This window comes from Stomoxys calcitrans, chromosome 4 (genome assembly GCF_963082655.1).
Source record: "Stomoxys calcitrans chromosome 4, idStoCalc2.1, whole genome shotgun sequence".
NCBI lineage: Eukaryota > Metazoa > Arthropoda > Insecta > Diptera > Muscidae > Stomoxys > Stomoxys calcitrans.
This window is the reverse complement of record NC_081555.1, coordinates 128,870,218-128,893,153: the sequence shown is the minus strand read 5'-3', so window position 1 is coordinate 128,893,153 and position 22,936 is coordinate 128,870,218. Positions and strand designations below refer to the sequence as shown.

At 38.6% G+C, this 22,936-nt stretch overlaps 1 protein-coding gene across 5 annotated transcripts in view; it reads left to right on the top strand.

The window, feature by feature from the left end:
- LOC106090321 (palmitoyltransferase ZDHHC8) overlaps window positions 1–22,936 on the top strand; it is a 274,028-nt gene that overhangs the window by 177,916 nt on the left and 73,176 nt on the right. For all 5 annotated transcript variants that reach the window (XR_009398216.1, XM_059368274.1, XM_059368275.1 and 2 more), the window contains exons 2-4: window positions 20,977–21,095; window positions 21,174–21,331; window positions 21,460–21,632. Coding sequence is in view for 4 of the 5 variants with exons in the window: in XM_059368274.1 (XP_059224257.1) it covers window positions 20,977–21,095; window positions 21,174–21,331; window positions 21,460–21,632 (450 nt within the window). In the remaining variant the exon portion in view is untranslated. The remainder of the gene's footprint in view (window positions 1–20,976; window positions 21,096–21,173; window positions 21,332–21,459; window positions 21,633–22,936) is intronic.

Sequence of the window (22,936 nt, the reverse complement as noted above, 5' to 3'; positions counted from 1 at the left end):
AGCTGAATATTTTAAAGCGTAATGCTTATAGCAAAAAGTTATAAAAGGCCTTTAAAAACCTTTACGTATATATAAGAATAATTGAATTCAAAAACTTAAAAAAAAAAAATGTAAATAAACAACAAAGGCCTTAGATGAAAGAAATCTTGTAGCTAAATGGAAACCTAAAGCAAAGCATATTGCAATTGCTTGGTTTTTTAAGGTCCAAGTTTTAAAGAAAGACACAATTTTTGCTACATCTAGTTTGTTTATTTGTTTGTTTGTGTGTAAGTTTGTTTATCTGTTCTGTATCCCCGATAGTAGAGTTAGAGCCCCCTTTAAAAAATGGGTACTTTTTTGATATCCGCAGGGGGGGGGGGCCTCCCTCTACGCTCATTTTCAGAAAGCCAGATCTCGGCGATGGGTGCATTGATTTAACAAAATTTTTTATGCCACCCCAAAATCAAAAAATTGGTATAAAATTTTGAGGTCAAATAACCTGGGGGGACGTCCCATCTTAAAACCCACGCGAACGGACATGTTTACCGATTGGGACAATATGGGTATCAAATGAAAGGTATTTAAGAGTACAGTAAGAAATTGACATTAAAATCTCACCATAAGTGTAGGGGGAGGGGCAATGGGAGGGGCAATTTGGGCAATATGGATATCAAATGAGAGGTATTTAAGAGTAGAGAATGTAGTTGGCATAATAATGTCACCTTAAATGTCGTGGGGTTCCCCACCCCCAAAAACTCCACCCAACAGAACACTTTTATCACTTTGGGTAATATGGGTATCAAGAGAAAGGTATTTAAAAGTAGAGTACAAATCTGACATAACCACCCAAAACCCCCCAGCAGGACATACCAACCACCCAAAACCACCCAGTACGACATATTTATCGATTAAGACAATATGGATATCAAATGAAGGTCATTTAAAAGTACAGTAAAAAGCTTATATAAAAATTTATTCCTTGGTATCTGAGGCGCCCCAACTCCCTCAAAAACCCCTCAACAGGTCATATTTACCGATTGGGACAATATGGGTATCAAATGAAAGGTATTTGGAAGTTGAGAACACATATGTTATACGAATTTGGTCCAAGGTGTCTACGGGGACTCTCCAACCCAAAAAACTCCAAAACGGGAGAAAATCTCCAACGTCACAAAATGGGTATAAAATGAAAGGTCTTTTAGATTTCACTACGAATCTGATAAACACAGTTGGGACAGAGTCTGGGACCGGCCCACCCACCTAATACGCCTCAAAAAGATGTGAAGTTCGATCGGAATAATATGGAAATATAACTGAAGGTCTATGACAGCTAAGTTCGAATCTAATGTTAATATAAAGATTCAAGTAACTGGGTCATGCCCTGCAGTCCTGCCGTACAGCCGGCCGACATTAAAGGACTCAAATAAATTGTCTTAGCGTCGGAGGAGCGACCCTCTCCTCCCAATAAAACTGACTATAATGTAGGACGGCCGAGGATATATTGTACTCAAACGAAAGGACGTGTCAGAAAGAAATCCCTCTCCCCTATCCTACCTAAAAATAAAGAAATTAAAAATAATATATACCGGCCGATCAGGATAGAATAGGACAGCAATAAACTCTCCTACCAAAGACACGCTTTTTACCCTCCACTGGCTCAAGAAGTCAAATCGGGAGATCGGTTTATATGGCAGCTACATCAGGTTCGTGACCGATTTGGACGGTACTTAGCACAGTTATTGAGAGTAATAACAGAACACCACATGTAACATCAGCCAAATCGGATGAAAATTGAGACTTCCAGGGGCTCAAGAAGTCAAATCGGGAGATCGGTTTATATGGGAGCTTTATGAGGTTCTTGACCGATTTGAACCGTACTTCACACAGTTGTTGTAAGTCCTAATAGAACACTTTGTCCAAAATTTCAGCCAAATCGAACAAAAATTGCGGTTTCCAGGGACTCAATAAATCAAATTGGGAGATCGATATGGCCCATTTGCAATCCCCAATGACCTACATCAATATTAAGTATCTGTGCAAAATTTCAAGTGGTTAGCTTTGCGCGTTTGTCCGCTATCGTGATTTCTACAGACGGACGGACAAAAAATTGAAAATTTATTAGTGTGGATCTGAACGAGACCCGTTGCCCTGAATATCTTGATCGCCACCAAAATGTTTGACATTTTGATGGTGGCAAAAAGGGGCTCAAATCTCATATCTGTTTTATGGCCAAGTGTTTTAGGGGACGAAGACTATAGCAAATATGTAGGTCAAATGAGACCTACAGTAGAGTATGAATCTGATATCCACTTTCGGGGTTTGGCTGCAATCCAATCCATCACTAAAACCAAGAAAATTAAGAAGATCTAACATCCAAACTTTACTGAGTGGACCCTCCCCTTACCCCTTTTTGAAAAAGACCAGATCTCGGATATGGCTGGGCGATTTAAGCCAAATTTAGTTTGTTTATATTGGCTCAAGAACAGAAATTTGGTATTCTTATTTAGGGTGGGATATCTAGAGAGACTGCCGCACCTCCCAAGCCCGCCAAATGAAAATATAAACCAATAATCACAATATGGGGCTCAAATGAAAGGTATTTGAGACCAGAGCACGAATCTGATACATGGAAATCCATCTCACCTCCAAAACACCTCCATACCGGACATATTTACCGACCATAGCAATATAAGGCTCAAAAGCACGGTATTTGGAAGTAGAGCACCAATATGATATCCACATTTGGGCAAAATATCTGAAAGGCCGTACCAGGAGCCCCAAACAGGACTTATTTCCTGACCGTGCCAATATAGGAATCAGATAAAATAAGAGAGTGAAAGAAGGCGTAGTAGAGCGGGCCCTGTCTAGCTTGTCTTACATATAAAAATCAATTTGTGTTTGTTTTTTATGTCGGTTTGTTTGTTTGTTCCGTTTAGACTCAAAAACGGGTGAACCAATTACCTTGACATTTTCACAGATTGTGTAGGTTGGTCTGAAAAGAAGCATATGCTATATAATTTTTTGATATCGGAAGGCGGGCCGACCCTCCCCCTTATCTTAAAAGTACTACGCAAAAATGAAAGTGTACCGATCGGTACAATATGGGACTCAATTGAAAGGCATTCGGGAGAAGATTGCGAATATAATCAGAAAGAAGGAATAGGCTTTATAAGTTGTTGATACCGGAAGGGGGCGGACCCTCCCCCGTTACCCCAAAAACACCACCCAAAATCGAAAGTGGACCGAAAGGGAAAATATGGATATCAAATTAAAAGGTTTTTAAAATTAGAAAACTAATTCCAAAACCAAAAGTAGAATACGAATATGGTGTTAGAAATTAGGTCCAAGTACCCAGGAAATCCCCCCAACCCGAAGACTCCTCCAAGCAGACAAATTGAACTTTCATGTCAATATGGGGCTCAAACAAAAGGCATTTGGGAGTAGATTACGAATCTGGCGTACAAAACAGGTCGAAGTATAATGGGTCACCCCACCCCACAAAACCCCCCACTTGGGCATAATAGCCAACTCGAAATTTTCACATCTTGTGTTGGTTGGTCTTGAAGGAAACATAGAATTAATAATTTTTTGTTATCGAAGGGGGGTACACCCTCCCCCTTACCCAAAAAACACCATCCAAAATCAAATGTGAACCCATCAGAATAAAATGGGTATCAAATGAAAGGTATTGGAGAGTAGAAAATGAATATGGTATTAAAATTTGGGTATAAGTACCCAGCAAGGCGCCCAACTCCAAACAGACATATTGGACGTTCCTGGCAATATCTTTGTGACCATCTATCATTCGTTGTCCTTCGGGACTGGTCCTGAAAACTTAGCTTACTTGTCGCTAGAGGCATACCCACAGATTCCAATATCCCTGGAATGTGTAGGGTAGTTCCTAGTCTCGCAAGCTCGTCTGCTTTACAATTCCCTCGTCCCTCGTCTGCTTTATCTCTGTGGCCCGGCACACAGAACAGTTGAATTTTGAACTGTTCTGCCATCTCGTTGGGAGATCTGCGACAGTCGAGGGCGGTTTTTGTTTTCAGAAATACGTTCTCCAGGGATTTAATGGCTGCCTGGCTGTCTGAGAAGATATTTACGCCAATCGTCGTAATGACATTATATCTTAGCCATTCCACCACTTCTTTAATTGGAAGGATCTCCGCTTGATTCACACTGCAGTGATCGGGTAACATTTTCCATATGATCAGTTCTAGATCTTTAAAGTACACCCCAACGCCCACCTGGTCGTTTAGTTTGGAACCATCCGTATAGAAGCCTATGTAATTTCTGTTACCAGGCATATCGTAGTTCCAATCGGTTCTATCGCCAATAGTGGCACAGTAGTTTTTATCAAAAAGCGGCTCAGGTATGGTGGAATCCACACTGCCAGGAACATCGGATTTTGTATCAAGGATAAGACAGTATCCGTAGCAATCACACGATCAATGGGAAAGCTCCCTAAACCTCACGGCAGTGGTCGCTGCAATTTGTCTAGCCATAGTGTTCAGAGGCATAAGATGTAGCATTAAACCTCAAATAGGTTATTTGACCGATCATGACAATATGGGTCTTAAATGAAAGATATTTGAGAGTAGAAAATTTTGCGGCCATGTGTTTGTGGGTAAGCCCTAAACCACCCCCTAAACTGAATTTATTTGCCGAACATATCAATATGGGACCAAATGAAAGATTTTTGGGAGTAATGAGCGAATATGATACCTATTTTTAGGGCAAAGTGGTAGGGTGTCATCCCCAGCTACAGCCCTAAACCGCCCTCTAACCCATACATATTCATCGTCCATGGCCATTTTAGGCTTAAATAAAAGGAAGTTGAGAGTAGAGCACGAATTTGACAAATGCGAAATGTCTGAGCTACCATGATTTTGATATTTGAGATTGTAGAACGATGCCGATATATTTTCAGGCTTAAGTGTTTGGGGAACCATCTCCACTCCCCAAAACACCCCTGGACATATTTACCAACCATGTTAATGTGGGTTTAAATTAAATGTATTGGGGAGTAGAGCACGAAATTAATACCCACTTTCGGGAACAATTTTTTGGGGGTCTACCCCTTTCTTAAAACACCCCACGAACAGAGCGTCACAATATGGGTCCCAAGTAAAGGTATTTGGGAGTAAAATACGAATCTGATATCCAAATGTAGGACCATGTATTTGGAACACCGCCCCTTCCCCAAAACTCCCCCCAAAGAGCACCAATTTACCGATCGTGGCAATATGTGGCTCAAATGAAAGTTATTTTGAATTAGAAAACTAATTCCAAAACCAATTTTTGGGGTGTTGGGGTGTTTGGAGACGCCTCATCCCATAAACTCCCATTAAACCAAAGGCAATATGGGGTTTAAATAAATGGTATTTGAGAGCAGATTACGATGCTGATATTTTTCCAAGGCAAAGTGTCTGAGGGACCATGTCACCCCCGAAAACACCCAAAAATCGGACATAGATGTTTACCGATCGTGCCAATATGGGGCTCAGATGAAAGGTATTTGAAAGAAGGGCACGAAGTTCATACCTTCTTTTGGGAGTCCACACTGGGGGTCCAGAACACCCCTTTAACCCTCCAACCACCACCCTAGGGACCTTGCCACTCCCAAAATCCCCATGGGAATATCGAGCTCATATAAAGCTTTTAAGAATGGAGTACATCTAACGTCCAAACTTAAATGACTCCAACTCCGAATTCGTAGGCCTATAAAGATAATATGGGATTCAGATAAAGGCATTTATATTGTTATGCTGTTAGTCAAGCGCTATTAATTATCAAAAATAAATATTCTGAAGATAATTTTGTTCCATATAAAGTAAAATAAGGCGGAGCGGGTAGAGTTCAGCTGGTTTTCTCTAAAACCCAAAATTTCCATAAAATAATTTCCAATGACAAAATGTCCATTTTCTTTAAAGACCTATTACTTTGAATGAAATTTTTTACTAAAGCCAAAAGTTAATAGAAACTGTCCATTGCCTGTCAATAACGATTTTCCTCACCTCAATGTCATGGGAATTTTTCTAATTTATATTTTTTATATTTTGATTTTTATTTTTTCCTTATAATGTGAAATTCTTCGTGAACCAGGGGTTAGCAAGCAATCAAAAACATTGTTATCTGGTAGTTGACTGACACAATTAGTGCAACATATGTTACAATTACTCGCGCATTTTGTTCATTTCAGTTCGAAAAAGATTTGTTGGTTTTTTTCTTCTCGTTTTCCTTTTTTGTTGCTATATCGCTCATGTTGTTTTGGCGAATTCAAGACAGACCTGGCCTGAACAACAGACAGCTTGGCTATAATTGACAATACAATCAAGTTGGTGGAGTGGCAACATTTTAAGTTGAACATCGCGTGATCCACTTCAAGACATGTTTCCATTAAGAATTCACTGGCTTTTTGTGCCTTAGTTAAGTTTCTACTGCTACGGTTGTTCTAAGCAATGCATCAAGTCAACAAGAACTTATCCATCTATCTGTCTATCTATCCGTATATAAATATTTATACTCGTATAAATATGGGGGAAAAATATTAATTTGTATTTTATAAACACTTGCGACTACAAATAACCAAACAACAATTCTATTTAAAAATATTCAGAGCATTCACCACCACCATTACCACAATCATCATTATCATTGCCATCACCAAGTCACTCACTTGTTAACAATAATAATAAATTTGTAACATGAGAAACAAATCCATCATGCGTATAGGAATTGAAAACCTTTTTACTGTTGACTCGGTATAAATTAAGCTAGCAAAGGGATATAACAGAGGCCTTAAAATTAGCAAATAATTTATCAAATTTTTTAAAGAAAAAAAAATAATAAAAGAAAATTAAAAAAATTAATAAAATAAATAAATGTAACTAATAAAAAATTAAATTAAAAAATAATTTAAACAAAATTAAAAAAAAAGATAAATTAAAAATACTATTGGGTTGCCCAAAAAGTAATTGCGGATTTTTCATATAGTCGGCGTTGACAAATTTTTTCACAACTTGTGACTCTGTACTGTTACTTTTAGATTGCTTTAGAAAAAAAGTGTAAAAAAGTAACTTTGATAAAAGTTCATTCTAAGTTTTATTAAAAATGCATTTACTTTCTTTTAAAAAATCCGCAATTACTTTTTGGGCAACCCAATAATTCAAATAAAAATCTATTATATAAACATGAAATTTGTCGCGCTTTGTTTGTTTGTCTGTTCCGTATAGACTCAAAAACGGCTGAACCGATTTTCATGAAATTTTCACAGGTGGTGGATTTTTTGAAATCTGAAGGGGGGCGGCGGACCCTCCCCCATACCCCAATTTTCAAAAACGCCAGATCTCGGAGATTCGTACACCGATTTAAGCGAAATTTTCTATGCAATATTATGGTACCCCAACAAAATGAAATTGGTCAAAAATTTTGGGGTCAAATAAGCTGGGGGGACGCCCCATACCAAAACCCGAGTGGACCGTTTGGGACAATCAGAGTATCAAATGAAATATATTTAAGTGTAGTGAACGAATTTGGTATAAAAATTTCACTCCTAATTTTTTTTTTTTTTTGGGGGGGGGCCTCCCCCAAAAAAGCCCCAAGAGGACACTGTCACAATTGGGTAACAATTGAAAGGTATTTAAGAGTACAGCAGAACGAATTTACCATTTAGGACAATATGGCTATCAAATGAAAGCTATTTAAAGGTTGAGTCCAATGCTGATATAAAAATGTATTCCTTGGTGTCTGAGGCGCCTCTCCACACTCACAAAACCCCTCAACAGGACATATTTACCGATTGGGACAATATGGATATCAAACGAAGGAAATTTGGTAGCTGAGTACACATCTATTATTAGAATTTGGTCCGAGGTGTCTCCAACCCCGAAAATCCCCAAAATGGACATAAATGTCCAACGTCACAAAATTTGTATCATATGAAAGGTCTTTGGGAGTTGACTACAAATCTGGTATGCAAAACTAAGACAGAGTCTGGGATCGGCCCACCCACAAAATACTCTTCAATAGGATGTGTTGTTCGACTGGGATAATATGTCCATTAAAAGAACGGCCCCACACCCACAAAACCCCTCAACAGAACATATTTTCCCATTGGAACAATATGGATATCAAACGAAAGATATTTGGTAGCTGAGTACACATCTGTTATAAGAATTTGGTTCGAGGTGTCTCCAACCCCGAAAATCCCCAAAATGGACATAAATGTCCAACGTCACAAAATTGGTATCGAATGAAAGGTCTTTGGGAGTTGACTACGAATCTGGTATGCACAATAAGAACAGAGTCTGGGATCGCCCCACCCACTAAATACCCTTCAATAGGATGTGTTGTTCGATCGGGATAATATTGGGTTGCCCAAAAAGTAATTGCGGATTTTTCATATAGTCGGCGTTGACAAATTTTTTCACAGCTTGTTACTCTGTAATTGCATTCTTTCTTCTGTCAGTTATCAGCTGTTACTTTTAGCTTGCTTTGGAAAAAAAGTGTAAAAAAAGTATATTTGATTAAAGTTCATTCTAAGTTTTATTAAAAATGCATTTACTTTCTTTTAAAAAATCCGCAATTACTTTTTGGGCAACCCAATATGTCCATTAAAAGAACGGTCTATGAAAGTATCTTTCGAATCTAATGTTGGTATAAGAATTCAAGTATCTGGGTCACGTCCTACCATTCCGCAGGACAGTAGATTGCGACCATAAAAGACTCATATAAATTGTTGTTTGGTTCTTAGCGTCGGGGGGGGCCGATCCTCTCCTTCAAATAAATGCAACGCCAGACTGTCATGTAGGATGACCGAGAATATATTGTACTCAAATGAAAGGACGTGTCAGAGGGCAATCCCCCTTTCCTTTTCCTTCCCAAAAAAAAAAAAAAAAATTAAAAATAATCTATGAAGGCCTATCAGGATAGAATAGGACAAAAAGGTCTTTGGTAGTAGAGTAAATTTTTTTCCCTCAAGTTGGGATGGACACAGGAGGACCTGCGGATCTTTAAGAATCTGGTATCCCAAGTGGTCGCTTTGCAATATGATTTTGCAAGTAGATAACCAATACAAAAATATTAATTGGTGTGAATCTGAATGAGACCCGTAGCCCTGAAGCCTGATAGCCTCCTTCGAAATGCTTGACATTATGGGGCTCAAACAAAATCGTGCTCTAGCACGATGCTGATATAACTTCAGGATCCGCCTCTAAACACCCTTTAAACCGGTCATGATTGCCTACTATGGCGATAAATAATAGGTATTTGATAGTAGAAAACTAATTTGATATCCAATTTTGAGGCCAAATGTTTGTCACCTCATGAATTCCCCCTAAACCAATGACAATTGGGGCTCAAATTAAAGAAATTTGAGATGCTGATATTTTTTCAGGGCTAAGTACGTGCATACCCCTCAAACTGGATATATTTGTGGATTATGGCAAAAAGGGGCTCCAATCTGGTATCTGTTTCATGGCCAAGTGTTTCAGGGTCGCCTCACCTCATAAACTCCCCCTAAACCACACACATATATCCCGACTATAGTAATATGTAGCTCCAATGTGGTTTTTGGGAGTGGAGTATGAATCTGATATCCACTTTCGGGGCAAAGAGTTTGGTTACACCAATCTACCACCAAATCCAGGAGAATGAAGTAGATCTAACATCCAAACTTTTATGGGCGGACCCTCCCCTTACCCTATTTCCAAAAACGCCAGATTTCGGAGATGGTTGTGGCGATTTAAGCGAAATTTAGTTTATTTATAATAACTTAAATACAGAAATTTGTGTCCTTATTTAGGGTGGGGTATCTAGGGGGACGCCCCACCTCCAAAGCCACCAGCCAAATGGAATATAAAGCAATAATGACAATATGGGACTCAAATGAAAGGTATTTGTGACCAGATCACGAATCTGATATATGGGGATCCGTCTCAGCCCCAAAAACACCCCTATACCGGACATATTGGGTTGCCCAAAAAGTAATTGCGGATTTTTTAAAAGAAAGTAAATGCATTTTTAATAAAACTTTGAATGAACTTTAATCAAATATACTTTTTTTACACTTTTTTTACACTTTTTTTACACTTTTTTTCTTAAGCAAGCTAAAAGTAACAGCTGATAACTGACAGAATGCAATTACAGAGTCACAAGCTGTGAAAAAATTTGTCAACGCCGACTATATGAAAAATCCGCAATTACTTTTTGGGCAACCCAATATTTACCGGCCATAGCAATATAAGGCTTCAATGAAAGGTATTTGGGAGAAGAGCACTAACCAATAAAATCCACATTGGGGCGAAATATCTGAAAGGCCGTACCAGCACCCCTAAACAGTACTAATTTCCTGGCGTGACCGTATAGGGCTCAGATAAAATAAGAGAGAGGAAGAAGGCGCATCGGAACGGGCCTTGTCCAGCTAGTCATATTTAAAAATGAATTTTATGTTTGTTTGTCGGTTTGTTTGTTTGTTCCGTATAGACTCAAAAACGTCTGAACCGATTACCTTTAAGTTTTCACAGATTGTGTAGGTTGATCTGGAAGGAAACATAGGCTATGTAATTTTTTGGCATCTCAAGGGGGACAGACCCTCCCCCTTACCCCAAAAGTACTACCCAAAAATTATAGTGGACCGATCGGAATAATATGGGACTTAAATGAAAGGTATTCAGGAGTAAAGTACGAATTTTATATTAAAAATTGTATCCAAGCAACTGGGGGGCCGCCCCAACCCTAAAAAACTTCCTAAAATAGGTTTATTGGACGAGCATGACAATATGGGACTCAAACGAAAAATATTTGGGAATAGATTACGAATATAGTCAGGAAGAAGGAATAGGCTTTATAATTTGTTGATATCAGAAAGGGGACGGACCTTCCCCCCTTACCCTAAAAACACCACCCAAAATCAAAAGTGGGCCGATCGGACAAAATGGATATCAAATGAAAGGTATTGAAGAGTAGAATACGAATATGGTGCTAGAAATTGGGTCCCACTATCCAGGAAGGCTCCCTTAACCCCAAAACAGACAAATTGAACGTCCATATCAATATGGGGTTCAAATTAAAGGTATTCGGAAGTAGATTACGAATCTGGTATACAAAATCAGATCGAAATGTAAGGGGTCACCCCATCCCCCAAAAACGCCCCAAATTGGCATATGACCCATCATGACTATATGGGACTCGGTTTGTTTGTTTGTTCCGTAGCATCGAAAACGGCTGAACCGATTTTTGTGTAGATTTTTGTGGAAGGAAACGTAGGTTATATAATTTTTAGATATCGGATGGTGGTGGACCCTCCCTCGTTACCCCAAAAAACACCACCCAAAACCAAAACTGCACTGATAGGCACAATATGGGTATCAAATGAAAGGTATTGGGGACTAGTAAACGAATATCGTATTAAAATTTTGGGTCCAAGTACCCAGAGGGCCGCCCTAACCCCGAAACTCCTCTAAACAGAAATATTCGACGTTTCTATCAATATGGGACTCAACTGAAAAGTATTCGGCAGTAGATTATAAATATGGCAAAAAAAAACTCAGGTCCATGTAATGGGAGGTCGCCCCAACCCCAAATGGGTGGGGCGACCGACCTTTAGCTATATGGAATTCAAATGAAACATATTTGGGAGTAGATTACGAATGACATTAAAATTGGCAATCAAGTCTGGGTGGCGCTTTTCCTCCTTAAAATACTTCGAATAGGTTAATTGACCTATTTTGGCAATATGGGACTCAAATGACAGGTATTTGAGAGTAGAAAACGAATTTTGTATCCAATTTTGGAGCCAAGTGTTCAAGGGTACGACCTAAATCACCCCAAAACCGAACTTCATTTCCGACTACAGCAATATGAAGCTCAAATCAATGGTATTTGGGAGTAAAGAACTAATTTGATATCTATTTTCAGGGCAAAGTACCGGTGGCCGCCCTAGCTCCAGCCCCAAAAACACCCTCCAAACGGTTCATGTTTACCGACCATGGCAATATGGGGCTCAAACGAAAGGGATTTGGGAGTGGAGCACGAATTTGATATCCATATTTGAGTTGAAATGTCTCCCCTAAGAAGGACTTCTCATTTCCTTAATTTTCAAAAATACAAGATCTCGGAGATTGGTAATCACGACAATATAGGGCCATGCATGGCATAGTACCATGGGAAATTTAAATTTTGACCGATGTTCTCGCCAGAACTCGAACGCAGGCGTTCAGCGTCATAGGCTATAGTGGCATGAATTTGATATCCACATTCAGGGCATGAATTGAAAAATTTTAAATTTTAAATTACTTTTAGATTCTGAGCTTGAAATATTTATTTATTTATTTGTTCTCTTTTTGTTAACCAGTAGTCTTACCCATAATTGTGTATAAAGAGGCTTTCGCAACATAATTTTAATTTCTTGAAAAACTCCAAACAAAATTATCATTGTTTGCGAAAAAGCTAATTGGCTTTGTACCATAAAAGGCAAAACGAACGGAAACCTATTGAGATTTAATTATATGATATCACATAAAATTGACAGCAACAACAGAAACTCCAAACGACCCATTGTAATGAATGCTGTCCAATTTGTGAGTATCGACAATTAATTTCCTCATGTATATATTTCGTGAAATATGCAAATTAGCACTTTTTTTTTTGTATATACACTGAATGGGTAAATAAACCAAAGCACACCTGTGCCATGGTTGGCCTTTTTCAAAATATTTTATTTACACGAATTACCATAGAATAATAATAAGCATTTAGACTTTCAACCATGAAATACACAAAGAAAAAGAATTGATTACTACGATAGGGTTAGGTTAGGTAAGAGTGACAGTCCTTTACAGACTCACTTCGGCAATTTTATGCTCAGTGTGATGCCACAGTAGTGGCAGAACAAGGCATCTGGTGGGAATCGAACTTACGACCCCGGGACTGGTTATCCGGGCACACTCACTACCAACTCGACTAATAGTAGACAAGGCTTACGACTACTATGATTACATTTTCAAAAAAGAGAAAAAAAAATTATACAAAATTTCTTAAAGAAATAAAAGTTTGACAAAATTTTCTATAGAAATAAAATTTTGACAAAGTTTTCTGAAGAAATAAAATTTACTACCCAAAAATTATCAAATGACCGATTAGGACAATATGAGATTCAAATGAAAGGTATTTAGGAGTAGAGCAATCCCATGGCAGCCGGTTGTATGTACCGGATTGACCCGATGAATTCCTTCATCGGCAAGGGCTGCCGCCTCAGTGTACCACACACTGCTACTACAACAACAACAGTGAACGAATTTCATATTTAAAATTGGGTCTAAGTAACTGGGGGCCGCCCCAACCCCAAAACCTTACGGGCTAAGTTTATTGGACGAGTATGGCAATATGGGACTCAAATGAAAATTATTCGGGAGCATATTACGAATATGGTCAGAATAGAAGGAATAGGCATTAGAAGTTGGGTCCAAGTACCCAGGAAGTCTCTTAACCCCAAAACTTCTGAATGCAGACAAATTGAATGTCCATATCAATATGGGGCTCTAACGAAAAGTATTCGGGAGAAGATTACGAATCTGGCGTACAAAATCAGAATGAGGGGGTCATCCCACCCCTCAAAACACCCCAAATGGGCATATTAGCCAAACACGGCCAATCACCAAAAAAATCAAAATCGATTTTCTCGAAATTTTCACAGATTGTGTTGGTTGGTCTGGAGGGAAACATAGGCTATATATTTTTTGATATCGGATGGGGGGTGCACCCTCACCCTTAACACAAAAATACCATCCAAAGTCTAAAGTGGACCGATCGGAACAAAAAGGGTATCGAATGAAAGATATTGGAGAGTAGAATACGAATATGGTGTAAAAATTTGAGGCTTAGTACCCAGCGGGCGGCCGCAACTTCAAAGCTCCCTCAAACAGACAATTTGGACATTAATGTCAATATGGGACTCAAATGAAAAGTATTCGGGATTCGATTAGGAATATGGCAAAAAATTAAGTCCTTGTTGTGGAAGGTGTCCCCACCCCCCAAAAACCTCCCAAATAGGCATGTTAGCCGACAATGGCTATATGAGACTCAAATGAAAGCAATTTGGGAGTAGATTGGAAAAATTACATTGAAATTTGTGTTTAAGTATCTATTGGGTTGCCCAAAAAGTAATTGCGGATTTTTTAAAAGAAAGTAAATGCATTTTTAATAAAACTTAGAATAAACTTTAATCAAATATACTTTTTTTAAATTTTTTTTCAAAAGCAAGCTAAAAGTAACAGCTGATAATTGGCAGAAGAAAGAATGCAATTACAGAGTTACAAGCTGTGAAAAAATTTGTCAACGCCGACTATGTGAAAAATCCGCAATTACTTTTTGGGCAACCCAATAGGTGGTGCTTAACCTCCTTAAAACACCTTAAATAGGTTATTGGACCCATCATGACAATATAGGACTCAAGTTAAAGGTATTTGAGACTAAAAAAGGAATCAAGCTTTGAGGCCAAGTGTTCATGGGTAAGTCCCAAAGCACCCCCTAAACTGAACTTATTTGTCGAACATATCGATATGAGGCTCAAATGAAAGGTCTTTGGGAGTACAGTGCCAGAGTGCCCGCCCCAGCTACAAAACGCCCTCCAAACCGTACATATTTATCGCCTCTGGTAATTTAAAGCTTAAAATAAAGGTATTTGGGAGTAGAGTACGAATTTGACATCCATATTTGGGCAAAATTTCTAAGGTACTATCATCATCCCTAAAAAGCACTTTCCGTCAAATGGATATATAGACCAAATACGACAATATAGGGCCCAAATAAAACACGACTTTTTTTTACCGAATGTGGTAATATGGGGCTCATTTAAAAAGTATTTGAAGGTATAGCACAAATCTTATATTTACATTAAGAGTCAAGTGTTTGGGTGGCCACATCACTCCCAAAATTCACCCCAAACCAGACATATTTACCCACTACAATATAGGAGTCCAAAGATTGGTATATGAGAGTAGACCAAAAAAATGGCCCATGAACATTTCATTAAAGGACAGGGACAAACTTCTCACATATCAATGTGTGCTGTCCGATTCAAGTTTAAGCTGAATGATAGAGGACCTCCTTTTTATAGCCGAGTCTCCGCAGTGCGACACCTCCATGGGGAGAAGTTTTGACATGAATTCCATGCATGACATAGTACCTCAGAAATGTTGTCAACATAAGGAGGGGATAACCACGGCTTAAAATTTGCAATTTTCTCGGAAGGTTTTGAACCCACGCATTTAGCTTCATTGGCGTACTTGCTTACCTCTGCGCTTCAATGACACGAATTCGATAACCACATTCGGGGCGAAAATGTCCCCATCTTAAAACTCTCCATAGGCAGATTAAGTTCAAAGGTGGGCTATATCGGGCTATATCTTCATATAGCCCCATATAGACTGATCTGCCGTTATGAGGTCTTAGGCGCATTAAAGCCACATTTATCATCCGATTTCAATGAAATTGAAGTTGAAGAAATGAGTTGTGTTAGGCCTCTCGACATCCTCGTTCAATACGGCCCAGATCGGTTTAGATTTAGATATAGCTGTCATATAGACCGATTTCTGGATTTAAGGTCTTGGGCCCAAAAAAAAGGCGCATTTATTTTCCAATTTGGCTGAAATTGGTGACAGTAAGTTATGCTAGGCCTTTCGACTTCCTTGTATAATTTCGCCCAGATCGGTCTAGATTTGGTTATAGCTACCATTTAGACCGATCTCTCGATTTAAGGTTTTAGACCCATAAAAGGCGCATTTATTGTCTGATTTCGCTGAAATTGGGACGGCGAGTTATTTTAGGCCTTTCGACTTCCTTATTTAATTTGGCCCAGATCGGTCTAGATTTGGATATAGCTGCCGATCTCTGGATTTAAGGTCTTGGGTCCATAAAAGCCGCATTTATTGTCCGATTTCGCTGAAATTTGGGACAGATAGTTATGTTAGGTCTTTCGACTTCCTTGTTTAATTTGGCCCAGATCGGTCTAGATTTGGATATAACTGCCATATAAACCGATCTCTCGATTTAAGGTCTTGGGTCCATAAAAGGCGCATTTATTGTGAGATTTCGCTTAAATTCGGGACAGTGAGTTGTGTTAGGTCGGTTCAAATTTGGATATAACTGGCATACAGACCGATCTCTTGATTTAGGTCTTGGGCCCATAATAGGCGCATTTATGTCCGATTTCTCAGAAATTTGGTATAGCGATGTTAGACGCTTCGACATTCGTACCGAGTATGGTCAAGATCGGGCTTGGATAAAGCTGTCATATATACTGATTTCCCAATTAAAGTTCTTGGGACCATAAAGATGGCCACCGCAGCGCAGAGGTTAGCATGTCCGCCTAAGACGCTGACGCCTGGGTTCGAATCCTGGCGAGACCATCCGAACAAATTTTCAGTGGTGGTCTTCCCCTCCTAATGCTGGCAACATTTGTGAGGTACTATGCCATATAAAACTTCCCTCCAAAGAGGTGCCGCACTGCGGCAAGCCGATCGTACTCGGCTATAAAAGGGAGGTTCCTTATCATTGAGCTTAAACTTGAATCGGACTGCACTCATTGATATGTGAAAAGTTTGCCCCTGTTCCTTAGTGAAATGTTCATGGGCAAAATTTGCAATTTTGGTCCATAAAGTTAGCATTTTTCAACCGATGAATTTGGTACAATAAGTTGATTTAGAGCCTTACATGTCCTTACTGAATATGGTGGAGATCGGACTATATTTAGATATAGCAGCTATATCTAAATATAGGGTTCATAAATGATGCATTTTTCACCGTATTATGACGAAAGGTGGTTAATATATATATCCGAGGTGGTGGTTATTCAAAGTTCGGCCCAGCCGAACTTGACAAGCTTTATGAGAAAAATGCACTCTACAGGGCGCACCCCCGATTTTTTTTTAACTTTTTGCACCCCCTTCCCCCTAGTTTTGACCCCAGGAACACGAATCTGATGTCCGTTTTTGAGGCAAAGGCTTCTGGGGCCAAAAATCCCCCTACGGACCAAAAACCCCCCTTGGGGTATTTCAACCTTGGAAATATGGGTATCAAATGAAAGGTACTGTAGAGTATATTAAGTATCTGCAAAAACATGTCTAAAAATTGGACCATGAAAGGACCTAAGGGGTCTTGAGAATTTTTAACCCATGTAACATAGGTAGTGTAGGTATCAAATGAAAGGTACCAATGAGTAGATTGCGAAAGATATGCAGTAAAAATGTTTATACCCACCACCATAGGATGGGGGTATACCAATCCAGTCATTCCGTTTGTAACACCTCAAAATATTGATCTAGGACCCCATAAAGTATATATTCTTGGTCTTCTCGAAATTTTGATTCGAACCAGCCATGTCCGTCCGTCTGTTAAAATCACGATAGCGATTGAACGCGTAGAGCTAGCCGCTTGAAATTTTGCACAGATACTTTATTTTAATGTAGGTCTTTGGGGATTGCAAATGGGCCATATCGGTTAAGATTTGGATATAGCTCCCATACAAAGCGATCTCCCGATTTGACTTCTTTAGCCCATGGAAGCCACAATTTTTGTCCGATTTTGCTGTTCTATTATGACTTTTAACAACTGTGCCAAGTACGGTTCAAATCGGTCTATAACCTGAAATAGCTCCCATATAAACCGATCTCCCGATTTGACTTCTTGAGCCCCTGGAAGCCTTAATTTTCATCCGATTTGGCTGAAATTTTGCACATAGTGTTCTGTTATGATTTCCAACAACTGTGCCAAGTTCGGCCCAAATCGGTCAAGAACCTGATATAGCTTCCATATAAACCGATCTCCCGATTTGACTTCTTAAGCCTATGGAAGCCGCAATTTTTATCCGATTTATCTGAAATTTGCACATAGTGTTCTTTTATGACTTCCAACAACTGTGCAAAATATGGTCTAAATCATACAGTAACCTGATATAGATCCCATATAACCCGATCTCCCGATTTGACTTCTTGAGCCCCTGGAAGCCGCAATTTGGCTGAAATTTTGTACATGGTGTTCTGTTATGACTCCCAACAACTGTGCCAAGTACGATTCAAATCGGTCGAGAACATGTTATAGATCCTATATAAACCGATCTCCCGATATGACTTCTTGAGCCCTTACATGCCGTGATTTTTATCCGGTGCAATTCGGTCTATAACTAGATATAGCTCCCATATTTGAGCAGAATCCATTGTGGTGGGTTCCCAAGATTCCGCCCGGCAGAATTTAGCACACTTTTACTTGTTTTTCTTTCTTTTAGAGCTTAATTTTTTTTTTGCTTATCTATCGTAATCTACTCCTTGGTACCTTTCATTTGGTACCCATATTGCCTATGTTAACAATGTGCAAAATTCTCAAGACCCCGTAGGCCTTTCCTGGGTACAATTTTTAGGCAAGTTTTAGCATATTCGTAATCTAATCGACTATATCTTTCATTTAATACTCATATTGCCTAGGTTGGTCCACTTTCATTGGGTATTGGTGTGGGGGGGCATTTAAAGTTTGCCCAATTTTCTATACCAAAAATAAATGTTGACTAAAAATTTCTACAGAAATTCTGCCATGTTCTCTTCTGTTATCCATCAAGAAAAATTGGTGTTAAATTCAATGGCTTTATGGCTGATGCGAATGTCAATTGTGCATACAATTAGTAAACAATTAGTTTACAATAATGAAATGAAAAATTGAAATGATGGTCTCTTTACCGACACTCAGCTAGTCAGCGAGTCAGTCAGTAAACTGATGAATGATGAATTCCAATATCACATTCAGCGATGTATGCAGGAATTATAAATATTTCCAAACACGTGTGACGCGACGCGCTGGCGACCAACAACGGACGTTATATATATATTTTAAATGGCTTGATGACTGGGCGGCCAAATAGCTTAACGGCCATCGTCTCTATTGTTTTGTGCATTTTTTGCATGCAAATTTTGTTTATATTTTGTATGGAAATATTTTTACTTTTTTTTTAACACGAACACTTGCGGACAGACGAACGGATACACACACACACGCACATGGAGTCTTTCAAAGCCAGCACCACTATCACATAACTACGGATGGCGGATGGAGGTTACATATCAGCAAATCAGTTGCCAATCAACTCATTTTGCCGTAGTTAATATTCTTTTTATTATAATTAAACATTTGTAATATTGACAGCCTATTATTATTAGTACACGTGGCAATGAATACGATAGACATGAAATCATTCATTGTTTATACACTCGAAAAAATAATGTTTAAGGCATCAAAGAAAATGACCATAAGCAAAATTCGTATGCCAAAATTGGGTTATCCCAAAAAAGGTAAAATCTGAAACCCTCAATTTTGCCTTAAAGAAAAACCCATGGAGGTAATCCAACTTCATAAAAACTAATTTTATTTGTTATAAATTTTTGGTTAATTTTTAGAGTGTAGTTTTCAAAAAAAAATTTTTTCTTTATTTTTTTTTATTTATTCTAAACATTTTTATACCCACCACCATAGGATGGGGGTATACTAATCTACTCATTCTGTTCGTAACACCTCGAAGTATTGACATAGGACCCCATAGTGGATATATATTCTTGATCGTGTCGACATCCTGAATCGGTGTAGCCATGTCCGTCCGTCCGTCTGTCGAAATCACGATAGCGGTCGAACGCGCAAAGCTAGACGCTTGAAATTTTGCACAGATACTTTATATTGATGTGGGTAGTTTAAGGTTGCAAATAGGCAATATCGGTTCAGATTTGGATATAGCTCCCATATATACCGATCTCCCGATTTGACTTCTTGAGCCCCTGGAAGCCGGAATTTTTGTCCAATTTGGCTGAAATTTTGCATGTAGTGTTCTGTTACGACTTCCAACACCTGTGCCAAGGTCGGCGCAAATCGGTGAAGAACCAGATATAGCTCCCATATAAACCGATTTCCCGATTTGACTTCTTGAGCCTCTGGAATTCTAATTTTTTGTCCGATTTGGCTGAAATTGTGCACATAGTGTTCTGTTATGATTTCCAACAACTGTACCAAGTTTAGCCCAAATCGGTCAAGAACCTGTTATAGCTCCCATATAAACCGATCTTCCGATTTGACTTCTTGAGCTCCTGGAATCCTCAATTTTCAATCGATTTGGCTGAGATTTTGCACATAGTGTTCTGTTATGACTTTGAAATTTTGCATGCTGTGTTCTGTTGTGACTTCCAACAACTGTGCAGAGTACGATCCAAATCGGTCCAGAACCTGATGTAGCTCCCATATAAACCGATCTCTCGATTTGATTTTTGAGGCCATGGAAGCCCCAATTTTTATCCGATTTGGCTGAAATTTTGCACATAGTGTTCTGTTATGACTTCCAACAACTGTGCCAAGTACGATCCAAATCGGTCAAGAACCTGATATAGCTCCCATATAAACCGATCTCCTGATTTGAATTCTTGAGCCCGTAGAAGCTGCATATTTGGTCGAATTTAGCAAAAAGTTTGCACATGATGTTCTGTTATGACTCCCAACAACTGTGCCAAATATGGTCTAAATCAGATAATATCCTGATATAGCTCCCATATAAACCGATTTCCCGATTTTACTTCTTGAGCCCCTGGAATTCTCAATTTGCATGCGATTTGGCTGAAATTTTGCACATAGTGTTCTGTTATGATTTCCAACAACTGTGCCAAGTACGGGCAAAATGGGTCAAGAACCTGATATAGCTCCCATATAAACCGATCTCCCGATTTGACTTCTTTTGCCCCTGAAAGCCTCAATTTTTATTCGATTTGTGTGAAATTTTGCGCATAGTGCTATATCATGCTTTCCAACAAACTTGTCAAGTATGATCCAAATCAGTCTATAACCTGATAAAGCCCCATGTTTTACCAGAATCCATCCCAAGATTCGGCCTGGCCGAACTTAGAACGCTTTTACTTCTTTTTTTTCTAAATTTTCTCCTACTCATTTCCTCTCTCCTTCTTTTTCTCTTTGCAGCTGCCAATATTATTTAAAAAGCCATCCATGGGTGCCAGCATATCAGGGGGTCATAACGTTTTTTGTTTTGGCCAATTTCACATTGGCCACATTTATGGATCCCGGTGTGATACCAAAAGGTAATTTGTATTATAATATGTAAACATTCCATTGTGCCTGCAACAATTTTATCCTAACAAATTATTTCTCCTCTGGAGCTTCCCCCGATGAAGATCGCGAAGAGGAATTTCGCGCACCCCTTTATAAAAACGCAGAAATCAACGGCATTACGGTGAAAATGAAATGGTGCGTCACCTGTAAATTTTATCGACCGCCCCGATGTTCACATTGTTCTGTGTGCAATCACTGCATAGAGGTTAGTATTACCATACTCATCATCTTAACCGTCATTTGCATCTGCATCATCTGTGGAGTTTTGGCATTGAAAATTAAAACTTGCGGTTAACCTGCTGTGACTTTGCCCATTTTGTGTTATCTTTGCAGACATTCGATCATCATTGTCCTTGGGTGAATAATTGCATTGGGCGACGGAATTATAGATTTTTCTTTTTCTTTTTGGTTTCCCTATCGATACACATGTTGAGCATATTCTCATTATGCTTATTTTATGTATTAAAAAATATGCCAAGTATAAGGCAAACAGCGCCAATAGTATCGTAAGTATATTCAATTAATATTTGAATATTGCTATAGCGGTTAAGAGAAAAAAGCACCTTCATGACTTTAATAAAAGAGAAATTCCTTTGACTTTAATAAAAGAGAAAGAAAATAATATCAAAAATATTAAAAATCTGTTTTTTGCAGAATTCAAAAAAAAAATAATTAAAAAAAAAAAATTTATTAAAAAAAAAATAATTAAAAAAAAATAATTTAAAAAAAATTGTTTTAAAGAAATACGTTATAATTTTGCATTTATGGAAAATGTTTCGAGAAAGATTTTGGTCAAAATTTTTTTACATTTTTTTTTTGACCAAGAATTTCTGGATTTACTTCTTAAGGTACTTAAGGGTACTCTTGCAAAGAGTAGTTGAAATGTTTTTATACCCACCACCATAGGATGGGGGTATACTAATCTAGTCATTCCGTTTGTTACACCTCGAAATATTGATTTGCGATCCCATAAAGTAAATATATTCTGGATCGTCTCGCCCTTCTGTGTCGATGTAGCCGTGACCGTGACCGTCCATCTGTCGAAGTCATGACAGAGGTCGAACGCGTAAAGCTAGCCGCTTGAAATTTTGCACAGATACTTCTATGCGATGCAGGTCGTTGGGGATTGCAAATGGGCCATATTGGTTCTGATTTAGATATAGCCCCCATATAAACCCATCCCCGGATTTGACTTCTTCAGCCCTTATGAGTCTTAATTTTTATCCGATTTGGCCGAAATTTAGAACAAAGACTTGAGTTATGATTTTCAATATCCATGTCAAGTATGAGCCGAATCGGTCTATAAACAGACATAGCACCCATGTAAACCGATACCAAGATTTGACTTCTTGAACCCTTAATAGTTTCAATTTTCACCCGATTTGGCTGAAATTTGGAACAAAGACTTTGAGTTATGGCTTCCAATATCCATCTCAAGTATGATCCGAATGGGTCTATAAATAGATATAGCCCCACATAAATCGATCCCCGGATTTGACTTCTTGGGCCCTTAGAAGCCTCAATTTTCATCCAATTTTGCTGAAATTTGGAACAAAGACTTGAGTTATGACCTCCAACATCCTTGCCAAGTACGAATCGGTCAGATATAGCCCCACATAAATCGATTCCCGGATTTGACTTCTTGGGCCCTTAGAAGCCTCATCCAATTTTGCTGAAATTTGGAACTAAGACTTGAGTTGTGACCTCCAACATCCTTGCCAAGTACCAATCGGTCAATAAAGAAAGCTTAAATTTAAAGAAGCTTAAATTTTCACCTGATTTGGCTGAAATTTGACACAAAACCCTATCT